This window comes from Oryctolagus cuniculus, chromosome 1 (genome assembly GCF_964237555.1).
Source record: "Oryctolagus cuniculus chromosome 1, mOryCun1.1, whole genome shotgun sequence".
Taxonomy (NCBI): domain Eukaryota; kingdom Metazoa; phylum Chordata; class Mammalia; order Lagomorpha; family Leporidae; genus Oryctolagus; species Oryctolagus cuniculus.
Genome location: NC_091432.1, coordinates 48,066,799 through 48,079,441, shown reverse-complemented (window position 1 = coordinate 48,079,441; position 12,643 = coordinate 48,066,799). Strand labels below are relative to the sequence as shown.

The window sequence follows — 12,643 nt, the reverse complement described above, 5'->3', positions numbered from 1 at the left end:
GACACGGCGCTGGACCGCACCGGAGGAGCTCTAGACCAAATGGGTGGCCCGCCAGGATGCCAGTATCCTTAAGTGCTCAAGACCGGAGAGAGGAAACAAAACAGTCGGGAACCGGTGGGGGAGGGAGGGAATTAGCGGAAGGTGTCATGGCGGCCGCGCTCTGTGGTCACGTGTCCTGCAAGCCCGCCTTCGAACTTCCGGTCACGTGCCCTCAGAACCCTCGCAGCCAGCGATGGAGGCGAGACCCCCCAGTAACAGAGGCGGTGGCGACGGCTGCGGCCACTGGGTTTCCGCCTCTTCCCAGCAGCAGCTCTAAGAAGCGCAGCGGAACTCGACCTGACCCAACACAGCTACTTACTCCCTGCTCAGGGTTGTGGCTTCCACCTGGTAAGTTAAGACCGAAGAATGGGGGTGGGCAAGCGGTAGGCGGTGGTGGGCGGTGAGGAGCTGACAGGCCCCGGGGCCGCCGGACGGCGTGGATCCTGTCCCTTACCCCAGCGTTGCTGTCGCGGTAGCCACGGTGCCCAAGCCTACGGTCTCGTTTGCCCTTTATTATCCCAGAGCGGGGAGGAGGCGACCGCTAAGCTACTTGTCTAAGGCAAGCCTGCCGTTCCACTGAGAGCAGGGACTCAGAGGTTTCTCCACAGCCAGGATCGGGCTTGCCTGGTGAGAAATAAGGAAGTGAGGCCTCTCCTGGGCAGGGGTTAGGGAACGTGCTTAGAGCCGATGTCTGTTAAGAGCAGCTCTCACCTTGGGGTCTGCGCATTCCTCGCTTCTAAACCTGTCAGTCCTTCCTCTGTTAAAAGCCTTAACACTTGTGCCAACCCACACACCCAGTTTTGGTTATGCACAATTTGGTTGTCAAGTTGTGGTAAAAAGTAGACCATCTGTATGTGGAAATACATAATTATTTTTATAAATTTCCCAGTGTTCTCAGAGGCTGAGTGGAGTAAGATACTGTATTGATTGGCTCTTAAACGACCATTTTAACATCTATAAAATGGAGGTGGCGGAAAGATAACATTTTTACGCACTGGAAGATCCAGTTTTAAAAACTGGAAAATTGAGTAGTTTGAAATATACCTTGCAGTAAGTACTGGCTCCATAGAGATCGATGTTCTGACTATCCAGGCAGGTGAGTTCCAGACCTTTTTTAGGAGAACCATTTCCTCCCACGAAGCCCCGGACCCCAGCCTAGGAAACCGCATGCTGTGGCGGAACTGAGTTTAGCAGGACCAGACCCCGTGCCCTGAGCCTGGCCTCTGCCCCTGAAGCATCTTCTGGGAGTACAATTTGAAAGCCACTGATCTGGACTTTGGTAATTAAGCTGATGTTGCCAGCTTCCAATTTTTACTTAAAATAGAGCAGTTGAGGCTTCCTGGGACTCTAGAAAGAACTTTGTACTATTAGCAGACCAGAATTCCACATTCAGAAAGAAAGAAACGATCAGCTAACCTCACTCAGCTGAGCTTTAGTGGGGCTCACCTTTATAGGTGATAGCTAAATACACATTGCAGTACAAATGTATAAAAGTAACCCAAGCCAATGGAGAAAGGGCTCTTTATAAATACTAGGGGGATTGGTGCTGTCCAGAGGAAGGATTTGTTAAAGGTGAAGCAAATGATTAGCTCCAGGCGTTTGTGAATGCTTCTGATGTGTCCTGCCCTCCAGGCTCAGAGCTTCTCGCTGCTGACATATCGGTGCATCTTAATAGCCTGCTTCTCTGTGTTCTTTTTTTTTTTTTTCCACCTATCAGCAGAGTGTTGTCTGGTGTGCTGTGAGCTTCCCTAGCATTTTGGCCACCATTTCTACCTCAGGGATCCTGCTGTTAGAGCTGTCTTTGTGTCCTCCTTACTTTATCTCTCTCTTGCCGTCAGTGTGTGGGGGTCAGGCATTGATTTTATAGTCCTTCTCTCACTTGGATTGCCGACTGATGACTCTTCTCTTGATTTTGGACATGGACTCGTGTCAGCCTGCAGTATTTATTAGTGAATGTGAGCCGGTTGCCCTCTGTTATGCATCTGTGCCGCATTTCCCGCCGGCCTCTCCCTGCACTGCCGTGAAATGAAAAACGACTGGGAAAGTGTCCTTAAACCAGTATGTTTAGGTCACTCTTTACATATTTTTAAGGTGTTATTCCCAGTAATGTTGAGTTGCTAAACACTTTGTTGCCTAAGGGCAAGCAGCATTCCCAATCTCCATTTTTTTGTGCTGATAGTTCCAGCAGCTTAAGAAAGAGTGCCAAGGAGTGTATGTTTCACTTGTGTTTTTTTTTTTTTTCTCCATTTATCTTTATCTAGGGGTATAGGTAATGGAAATGCAGATGCAATAATTTAAAGGTTTCTGCTCACTTGTTTCTTATTCCTGTCACTAGAATGTGTGAGAAGTAGTAGTCCCATCTGTGAGTTGAGAGCTGTAGCACTTTCTGGAGTTTAACCCAAGATGTATGTGCAAATGTTTCTTTTGTCTTTTTAATAGCAAAGATCTTCAGTGTCTCAGTGGTTTATTGGGTTCTTCCTGTGGGCCTAACTGTGCTGCTGGGCGTTGTATTGCAGTGAACACAAAATAGTGCGTCTGGCCTCTGCCTTCCTTTAGGAAGCTGGCAGTCTGTCAGGGGAGATGTACATCAAAATCATGACTTCAAAAGTGAATTGTGGCAAGTGTGGCAAGGATGCTAGGAAATCTTAGCTAGTAACGTTAACGCTTAAAGTGAAAAAATGAGCTAATTGGTGGGAAGAGGGCCAAATGAATATACGGAGGCCAAAGAACAAGGCATAGATGCTTATCTTCAGGAAAATTTTTTAAGACATATGCAAATTGTACATATTTATGGGCACTGTATGGTGTTTCAATATGTATCTCCTCAAACATTTATTTATGATGAAAACATTCAAAGTGCTGTCTTCTAGAGTTTTTAAGAGAAATACAGTACATTAACATTATCTGTAGTCATCCTACTGTGCAGAAGAACTACAAAACTTCCTGTTCCTATCTATCAGTAACTTAACACTATTAATAACCTCTCCACAGCCCTCCTTCCTCTCCCCCTCCCCTGCCTGTGGTAACCACCATTATACTTTTCAGAAAGATGGCTGTGTTTTTGGACTCCACAAATGAGTGAGATAGTAACTAAGTTTCTTAATGCCTTTGCCGAAGGATTTTGCTATTTAAAGAAGTCTTGTGACAGATTATTTCATAAAGTGAATAATCTTTTAAGTCAGTCTAGATCTTTAGCCACCTGATTTGTTTAAATATAGCCTGCACCAATAATATTTTTCATAAATTATTTTGTGGCTTTTTCAGAGTTCTATTGGGAAGAATTGTTTGCCACCAAAGAATCTCCTAACTTCATGAAAAATTTGGAAATCAGAGAAACCATTGTAGGGTAGCCCCCGTGGTTTTATTACATCTCCTGAAATTGGTCCTTGTACAACTAACAAGAGGTGCTACAGATGACCAGGGAAACTTGCCAAACAAATTAGCTGTGAGACAATTGACCAGTTGTGCCTAGTGTCCCATAACTTATCTCTAAATTATTTTTTAAAGTTCCCCCAAGTGAAATGTAATATGAATGATTTTTCATATTATGTGTAAGAGGTGGTTTTTCCTAATTGGTTTAAAGTGGCTTGCTCAAGATCAGTTCAGTTGATCGAATATATTCTCCACTAGATGTGTCTCTGACTCATCTTCCTTATCTTCCCAACTCAGAAAAGTTTTTCTGTCCTTTTCCAAAGCTAACACTCTTCATCTGTGCCTGTAAGCCTAGTTAAAGGGGGACTTGCTCTGTCAGATTTTAATTCATGTTTTCTTTTAAAGATTTATTTGTTTGAAATGCATAATTAGTGGGTGGAGGGGAAATCTTCTATCTGCTCGTTCACTCCCAAATGGCCACAATGGTGAAGGCTGGGCCATACCGAAGTCAGGAGCCTGGAACTCCATGTGGATCTCACACATGGGAGGCAGGGGGTCCTAGGGCTCTCTATCTTCCATTGCTTTTGCAAGGCACATTAGCAGGCTGTTAATCAGAAGTGGAGCAGCTGAGACTTGAACAAGTACCCATATGAGATGTTGCCATTGTGGGCTGTGGCTTAACCCTCTGCACCACAATGCCAGCCCCTAATTCATGTTTTCTAAAATGTTTGTAATGGTATGCAGTATAGTTTTACATTCTATAGGCAGCTTTTAAAATGAACAGTTCCATAGATTTTTTTAAAAAGATTTATTTATTTGAAAGGCAGAATTAAAGAGAAAAGTAGAGACGCAGAAAGAGATCTTCCATCCACTGGTTCACTCCCCAAATGACCACAACAGCCAAGGCTAAGCCAGGCTGAGTCCAGGAACCAGGAGTTTCTTCCAGGTCTCCCACGTGGGTAAAAGGGCCCAGGCAGTTGGGCCATCCTCCACTGCTTTCTCGGGCACATTAGCAGGGAGCTGGATTGGAAATGAAGCAGCTGGGATGCAACTGATGCCTCCATGGGATGCCAGTGTTGCATGTGGCAGCTTTACCCACTACACCACAGCGCTGGCCTCTCCAATAAGTGTTAAAGAATAACTTCTTAAATAATTTTTAAAACATATGGTGATACATATTGCTGAAAATAAACAATCAAAATAGGAAGCGCTTTCAATTTTACCCACACTAACTTAACCCCTAAACTTTCACATGTTACCTTATAAACATTTGGTTTGATAGGGCATAAGCTGTTGGGAAGACGTTTTAATAACTGTTTTTCTCATTACATAGTACATATTTATTGTAGGTGGTCCAGAAGACAAAAAGAATATTCATATCCTCTGTATTTCTTTTAAACATTTTTTAAAAGATTTTATTTATTTATTTGAAAGAGTTACAGAGAGGCAGAGAGAGAGAATCTTCCATCCGCTGTTTCACTCCCCAAAAGGCTACAACAGCTGAAGCTTAGCCGATCCAGAGCCAGGAGCTTCTCCCCATCTTGCATGCTGGAGCAGGGGCCCAAGGACTTGAGCCGTATTCCACTGCTTTCCCAGGCTTATAGCAGAGAGCTGGATCGGAAGTGTAGCAGTCAGGACTTGAACCGGTGCCTATTTTGGATGCTGGCACTGCAGGCCGTGGCTTTACCCACTACGCCACAGCGCCAGCCCCATATCCTCTGTATTTCTATCACCTATTGGTAATTGCTGGTAAATTTGATGTCTTTCTCCAGTCATATATATTTGCAGAATAATACAGTGGAACGCCAAGGTCAGACTGACCCGGATTCATAGCAGTTTTGCTATTTCCTTGATGCTTGGGAAAGTATTTTGATTTCTCAGACCCAGTTTCCTTGTCTACAGAATGGACTAAAAATAGAACCTTCCTCATAAGATGTTCATTAACCTGGGACTGAATAACATTGTGCCTGTGAATTAGTCCAGTGTCTGACACACATTAGTAAAACATGCAATAAGGTACCCTCATCTGGCAGGTGTTGTGACACAGCAGGTGCAGCTGCATTTGCTGTGTGCTGAATCATGTTCTGGCTATTCTGCTTCAAATCCAGCTCCCTGCTAATGTGCTTGGGACGCAGCAGAAGAGTTCTGTAGGAAGGAATACTAACTGAAGAGACGTGGGGAAACTTTAAGGGGTGATGGAACTGCACTGTATTGATTTGGGTAATGATGTATGAGTGTACAGTTCTCAGTACATCGGACAGAACACTTAAGAGGTAGGCATTTCTTTGATTTTCAATTATACTTCAATTTTTTAAAAAATTACTTTAGACATATTCTATGGTGAACCTTTGTTATCAGAGCATCCCAAGTGAAAAATTGCCTTGGTCCTAATTCAGAACATTTTGGAGGAGGGCTCTTTACACATTCAGGTTTGTGTGCACTGACAAATAGCACATCTATAGTCTACACACATCTTGCTCACTAGACTGGAAGCTCTTTTTTTTTTTTTTTTTTTTAAGATTTATTTATTTATTTGAAAGGCAGAGTTTCACAGAGAGAGGAGGAGAGACAGAGAGAGAGGTCTTCCATCTGTTGGTTCACTCCCCAGATGGTCACAATGGCCGGAGCTGTGCCATTCTGGAGCCAGGAGCTTCTTCCAAGTCTCCCATGCAGGTGCAGGGGCCCAAGGATTTGGGCCATCTTCTACTGCTTTCCCAGGCCATAGCAGAGAGCTGGATCGGAAGTGGAGCAACTGGGACTTGAACCAGCGCCCATATGGGATGCTGGCACTGCAGGCGGCAGCTTCACCTGCTACGCCACAGCACCGGCCCCTGGAAGCTCTTTGAAAGCAAGAATCATGTTGAAAGACATTCATCTTTGGATCGATTGCTCCTAGGCTGAGTACAAATGTATGGAATAAACATATTCACACTGACCCTTTTCCTTCTTGTAGAATGAAGTGACCTGTAAAGACCTACTGAAGGAGAGACCTGTGAAAGGGGAGATCTGGGTGCTCAGAGTTGAGATACCTTCAGAGAAAGCAAGATTTTACTTTTTAACTAAAAAAAAAAAAAAACAAAAACAAAAAACAAAAAAAAACACTGCTTCATTGAGAAAGAAATAATAGTGCTTTAAATCTAGTGATCTCTTTTATAATCCTATGAGATGATGGTTTAAGAAATAATTCATTGGGGCCAATGCTCTGGTGCAGCAGGTAAAGCCACCTCCTGCAGTGCCAGTAGCCCATATGGGCACCAGTTTTGAGTCATGGCTGCTCCACTTCTGACCCAGCACCCTGCTAATGGCCTGGGAAAGCAGTAGAAGATGGCCCAACTCCTTGGGCCCATGCACCCACATGGGAGACCTAGAGGAAGTGCCTGGCTCCTGGCTTTAGATCGATCCAACTCTGGCCATTGCAGCCATTTGGGGAGTGAACCAGCACATGGAACACTTCTCTCTGTAACTCTGTCTTTCAAATAAATATTTTTTTTTTTAAAGTAATTCAGTCTTTTTTTTCCAAATATTTATTTATTTACTTGAAAGAGTCAGAGAGAGAGAAGGAGAGGTCTTTCATCCGCTGGCTCACTCCCCAGTTGGTCGCAATGGCCGGAGCTGCGCCGATCCAAACCAAGGAGCCAGGAGCTTCCTCTGTGTCTCCCACATGGTGCAGGGGCCCAAGGACTTGGGCCATCTTCTACTACTTTCCCAGGCCATAGCAGAGAGCTGGATTGGAAGTGGAGCAGCCAGGTCTCAAACTGGTGCCCATATGGGATGCCGGCGCGTCAGGCCAGGGCATTAACCCGCTGCACCACAGCGTGGCCCCAGTAATTCACTTTATTTTTCCAAATAGCTTTATATAAGAATTTCTGATTTCCATTGTTTTTAATATCTGCTGCGATTCCTAAGGCTTGTTTTCCCATTTGTATAAAGAGAAGCTCTCTCTAATTATTTTGAATAATTAATAGCAGAACCAATATTTCATTGTTCCCATTTGTTTTAACCTCTCAGAAATGCTTTCCATAAAGTTTTACTTATTTGCTCAGGGCAAACTTAATTCTTAGGCTGACTTCCCCAAAATTATCCTTTGAACTTTCCCTAAAGAAGTAAATTTTTTAATTATATTTTTAAACCATTCCTTTAGGATAAACACCAGTCATATCTTCACTAAAAATAGTGTGTATGTGACATTTGTATCACAGCTTTCCCCATCCCAGCCTATGGCAAATATCACCATCAGTTTTGGCATCTGCCGTGGAGTCCAGACAGCTCAATGGCTGGGTGATTTTAAGATTCCAAGAATCATAGCCATTACTGTGATATAGTAGGCTAAAGCCTCTTTCTGTGACACCAGCATTCTATATGGGTACCAGTTTGAGTCCCAGCTGTTCCACTTCTGATCCAGTGGCCTGGGAAAGCAGCGGAGGGTAACCCAAGTGTTTGGGCCCCTGCACCCATGCAGGAGACCTGGAGGAAGCTCCTGACTCCACCTCTGCCAGATTTGCAGCCATTTGGGGAGTGAACCAGCAGATGGAACACCTCTCTCTGTCCTGTAATTCCACCTCTCAAATAAAAAAAATTAAAAAAGAGTCCAAGAAGCATGGAATATGGGGGAGAGAGGGAAGCATGTAGAAACATGAGAGTTTCACAGGGAGTTGGGTAGCCATGTACAAAGAAAATCATCAACCTAAACAAAGAGAATCATTGAAGACATTTCATTTTTAAAAGATGGGAAGCTGGCATGTGAAATTTTTAAGTGTTGACATCTCAGTTTGTTTTGAGGCACATAGAAAAAACTTAGAGCAGAAATCAGGAAACTTGGGGAATGAACGAGCACATAGAAGACCAGGTGTGTAATTTCAGCTCTGGGTATAGTTGAGGGAAGGGTACACAAATTCTATGGATGTTAGTTGTTCCAATTGAAACAAATTTGACCTAAATTCAGTAGGGTCCTGTGTAAGTCTTAAAATAAATGAAAAATACCCTTGTATGTGGAAATGCTTTGGGAAATTGCTGAGTGCTATGAACCATAGTGTAGTGTAAATTCATATGAGGCATGAACATAGAATTTGATCATAGAAGATGCCACATGACTTTATCTTCAGCTTTGGTTGAGAGAAGAGACTTTTTTTCCCTTCTCGTCAATTTTCTACTTTAGATTTTAGAGTTAGAAGAGACTCTGGGAGTCAACAAAATCCAACCCCAACTGATGTGTGAAATTTTTTTTTCCTGATCTACTAGCACTGTCTAACCATCATGGCAACTTCCTCTGAAGAAGTATTGCTGATTGTAAAGAAGGTGCGACAGAAGAAACAGGATGGAGCTCTGTACCTCATGGCAGAAAGAATTGCTTGGGCACCTGAAGGCAAAGATAGGTTTACAATCAGCCATATGTATGCGGACATTAAATGTAAGTCACCTGTATTAAGGTCTGATATGTGTGTATGTCATGTTTGCTGGTAATTTGTATGAAGTTATACTATCTTTGTGGATTTTTTATTTGATATCCAAAAAAATCAACCATGTAGAAATAAACTCTGAGCCGGTGCCGCGGCTCACTAGGCTAATCCTCAGCCTTGCGGCACCAGCACACTGGGTTCTAGTCCCGGTCGGGGCGCCGGATTCTGTCCCGGTTGCCCCTCTTCCAGGCCAGCTCTCTGCTGTGGCCAGGGAGTGCAGTGGAGGATGGCCCAAGTGCTTGGGCCCTGCACCCCATGGGAGACCAGGAGAAGCACCTGGCTCCTGCCATCGGATCAGCGCGATGCGCCAGCCGCAGCGGCCATTGGAGGGTGAACCAACAGCAAAGGAAGACCTTTCTCTCTGTCTCTCTCTCTCACTGTCCACTCTGCCTGTCAAAAAAAAAAAAAAAAGAAAAAGAAAAAGAAATAAACTTTGATCATAGAATACGTACTATTATATAATTTGTTTTTTATTTTTTCACTTAATAATGGAGTGTTTACAGGTTCATGTGTGTCAGTCAGATAAAGATCTCCATACATACTTTGAGTTGCATAATCCGGGGCCAGCATTGTAATATAGCAGGTTTCGCTGTTGACTGTGATGCCAGTGTCCCGTACGAGCACCAGTTCATGTCCTGGCTACTCCACTTCCAATCTAGCTCCCTGCTAATGAGGCTGGGAAAGCAATGGAAGATGACTGGAGTGCTCGGGTACCTGCCACACATGTAAGTAGACCCAGATGGAGTTCCAGGCTCCTGACTTCAGCCTGGCCCAGCACTAGTTGTTGGCAGCCACTTGGGAGGTGAACCAACAGATGGAAGATTTCTCTCACTCACTTTCTCCCTTTCTCTCTAACTGCCTTTTTATTATTATTATTTCTTTAAGATTTTATTTATTTATTTATTTGAGCTGAAGAGACAGAAAGCTCTTCCATCCGTTGGTTCACTCCCCAAATGGCCATGATGACTGGGGCTGGGCCAGGCTGAAACCAGGAGTTTTTCCGGATCTCCCACATGGGTGGCAGAGCCCTAGGGACCTGGACCTGGGCTATCTTCCATTGCCTTCCCAGAAACATTAGCAGAGAACTGGGTCAGAAGCAGAGCAGTGGGACTCAAACTGGTATCCATATTGAATGCCAGCACTGCAGGTGTGGCTTAACTCATTGTGCCACAGTGCCGTCCCCATCTGTCAGGAATTTCTACAATTCACCTGACTAAAGATCGTGACGTGGTGGAGACCCAGGAGAGGTGGGGCAATAATCCCTTGACAAGTTGAGGTACCGTAACTGTGACCAGTACTGAGGATTCATATATTTCCCTGGATATAGATTGTTCTAGATAAAATCCAGTGTGGATTTCAAGCAACATGACACCACCAAAAGCAGACAACCTTCAACTTGCAGGGGCCCTATTTATGAATGTCTTTTGTTTATAAACAGCTGTCATACCCTAAGGATTGACCTTCACTTTGCTGCTGCAAATCACCAACATCTCTGTCTTTCTCCATTAAAGTAACTTGGAATCTTAATTTTCAAAAGGAGAAAAATAATCATGGTTTCAGTACTAAGTTGTATGATTTTTTTGTCTACTATCCTGTTAATAATACCTCCTTTTCAAACTTTGTTTCTGTGGGAAAATGCCTCATAAGTTTCCAATGATAACATTACAGATTTAACAGTTAAACAACAGTAAAACTTATAAATTGGACCTGGGGCCAGCATTGTAGCACAGCAGGTTAAGCTGCTGCATGCAGCACCAGCATTCATATGGATGAGTCCCAGATCCTCCACTGTTTTTTCTTTTTTTAAAAGATTTTATTTAATGACTTGAGAGGTAGAGTTACAGTGAGAGGGAGAAACAGAGAGAGGTCTATCCGCTGGGTCACTCCCCAAATGGAATGGCTGCAGTGGCCAGAGCTGCACTGATCTGAAACCAAGAGCCAGGAGTTTCTTCCTGGTCTCCCATGCAGGTAGGTGCAGGGGCCCTAGCACTTGGGCCATTTTCCACTGCTTTGCCAGGCCATAGCAGAGAGCTGGATTGGAAGAGGAGCAGCTGGGACTAGAACCAGCGCCCATATGGGATGCTGGTGCCACAGGGCAGAGAATTAACCCACTGTGCCACGGTGCCGGCCCCTCCTCCACTTTTGATCCAGCTCCCTGATAATGTGCCTGGGAAGGCGGAGAGGATGGCCTGAGTGCTTGAGACACTGCATTATGTGGGAGACTCAGATGGTGACTTCAACCTGACCCAGCCCCAGCTGTTGGCGGTCACTTGGGGAGTGAATCAGTATATGAAAGATCTCTCTCTGTGTCTCTCCCTCTAATAAATAAATCTTTTTTTAAAAAAGACAGACTACCTATATTAGCATTTTTCTTAAATAGAACTTGCCCTGTGGCTTTATACAAAACACATTCATTGTGGTACCCACAGTCTGTGATAAAAAAAAATACCCAGCTCCCATTTCTTCACAGTTCTTAGCTTAGGGATTACATACTGAAATCCATCTGTACCAGTTTTCGTTTTAAGTTGAAATATTTGCAAGAATGTCCGTTTCTTAAAGAAACCATTGGAAGTTACCCTTAATAAATAATTAAAGTGAAAATCAATGTGGTTCTTATAACTGAAGTTACCTAGCTAAAAAAGAAGATGGTGACCACTAAGCAGAAGCTAAGATACAGCAAGGATGAAGTAGTGGTTGAGAAAAGGTAACTAGAAAGGAGTGATTGAAAGATTGGAATGATGGAGCATGCTGGCTGGAAGTGTAAATTGCTTCATTATTGCTGTTCTTAGCAATTAAGTATTTCATCTAAACTATGGAAATGAAAGCATCATCATCATTGTACAGGTTTTTGTTTATTTAAGGTTTAGTAGATGGGTTTTGGCTGAGATGAAAGATTGAGGCATTGTCTCTCGCTACTGTGAGTCACTGTTAGTGGAACTGAGCTAAGACCTCCATTTCCATTTCCCTTATGTAGATAACATTTTGGCACATTCAGCCCCAGTTTTTTATTATGAAAGTCTCCAAAGATAAAAAATTTAAATATTTACTTTTTATTTATTTATTTATTTATTTGAAAGTCAGAGTTACAGAGAGAGAGAGGTTTTCCAAACACTGGTTCACTCCCCAGATGGCAGCAACAGCCAGAGCTGAAGCCAGGAGTTTCTTCCTGGTCTCTCAGGGGGGTGTGGAGGCCCAAGGACGTGGGCCATATTCCACTGCTTTCCCAGGCCGTAGCAGAGAGCTGGATCAGAAGTGGAGCAGTCAGGACTCGAGCTGGCGGCCACATGGGATGCCAGCACTGCAGGTGGCGGCTTTACCTGATATGCCACAGCACCAGCCCCAGATACACTTTTATTGAATATCATTAGGATACCAAAAACATTTCAATAATAAATTTATAGCTCATTGTTACATTTCCTCTGTTGTTCCAATAATTTCTTTCATAGATATTATTTTGATTTTTTTTTTTTATCAAGCCAGTATCTAATCTAGGTTCATAGAGTTGTGGTGTGTGTGTGTCTCTCTCTCTCTCTCTTTTTTTTTTTTTTTTTTTTTTTTTTTTTTTTTGCCAAGGTTGGTTTGTTTAAAAAGCAGAGAGTGATATCTTCCATCTGCTGTTTCATTCCCAAATGGTTGCAATAGCCAGGGCTGGGCCACACTAAAGCTAGGAGTCTAGAACTCCTTCCAGGTCTCTCATGTGGTTGGCAGCTACACAAGTGCTTGAACCATTATCTGCCGGTTGCCAAACATTAGTATGAAACTGGAGTGGAAGTGGA

The 12,643-nt window shown here is 43.5% G+C and overlaps 1 protein-coding gene across 6 annotated transcripts in view; it reads left to right on the top strand.

Moving 5' to 3' along the window:
• Window positions 1-176: 176 nt before the first annotated feature.
• The window catches only part of GTF2H1 (general transcription factor IIH subunit 1), a 41,553-nt gene continuing 29,086 nt past the window's right edge, over window positions 177-12,643 (top strand). For 5 of the 6 annotated variants that reach the window (XM_051834002.2, XM_070072665.1, XM_070072662.1 and 2 more), the window contains exons 1-2: window positions 177-387; window positions 8,650-8,818. In XM_051834002.2, the coding sequence (XP_051689962.1) occupies window positions 8,665-8,818 (154 nt within the window). In that variant the 5' untranslated portion in view covers window positions 177-387; window positions 8,650-8,664. Of the gene's footprint in view, window positions 388-6,084; window positions 6,321-8,649; window positions 8,819-12,643 lie in introns of all 6 variants that reach the window. The other variant, XM_070072659.1, reaches the window with a different exon arrangement.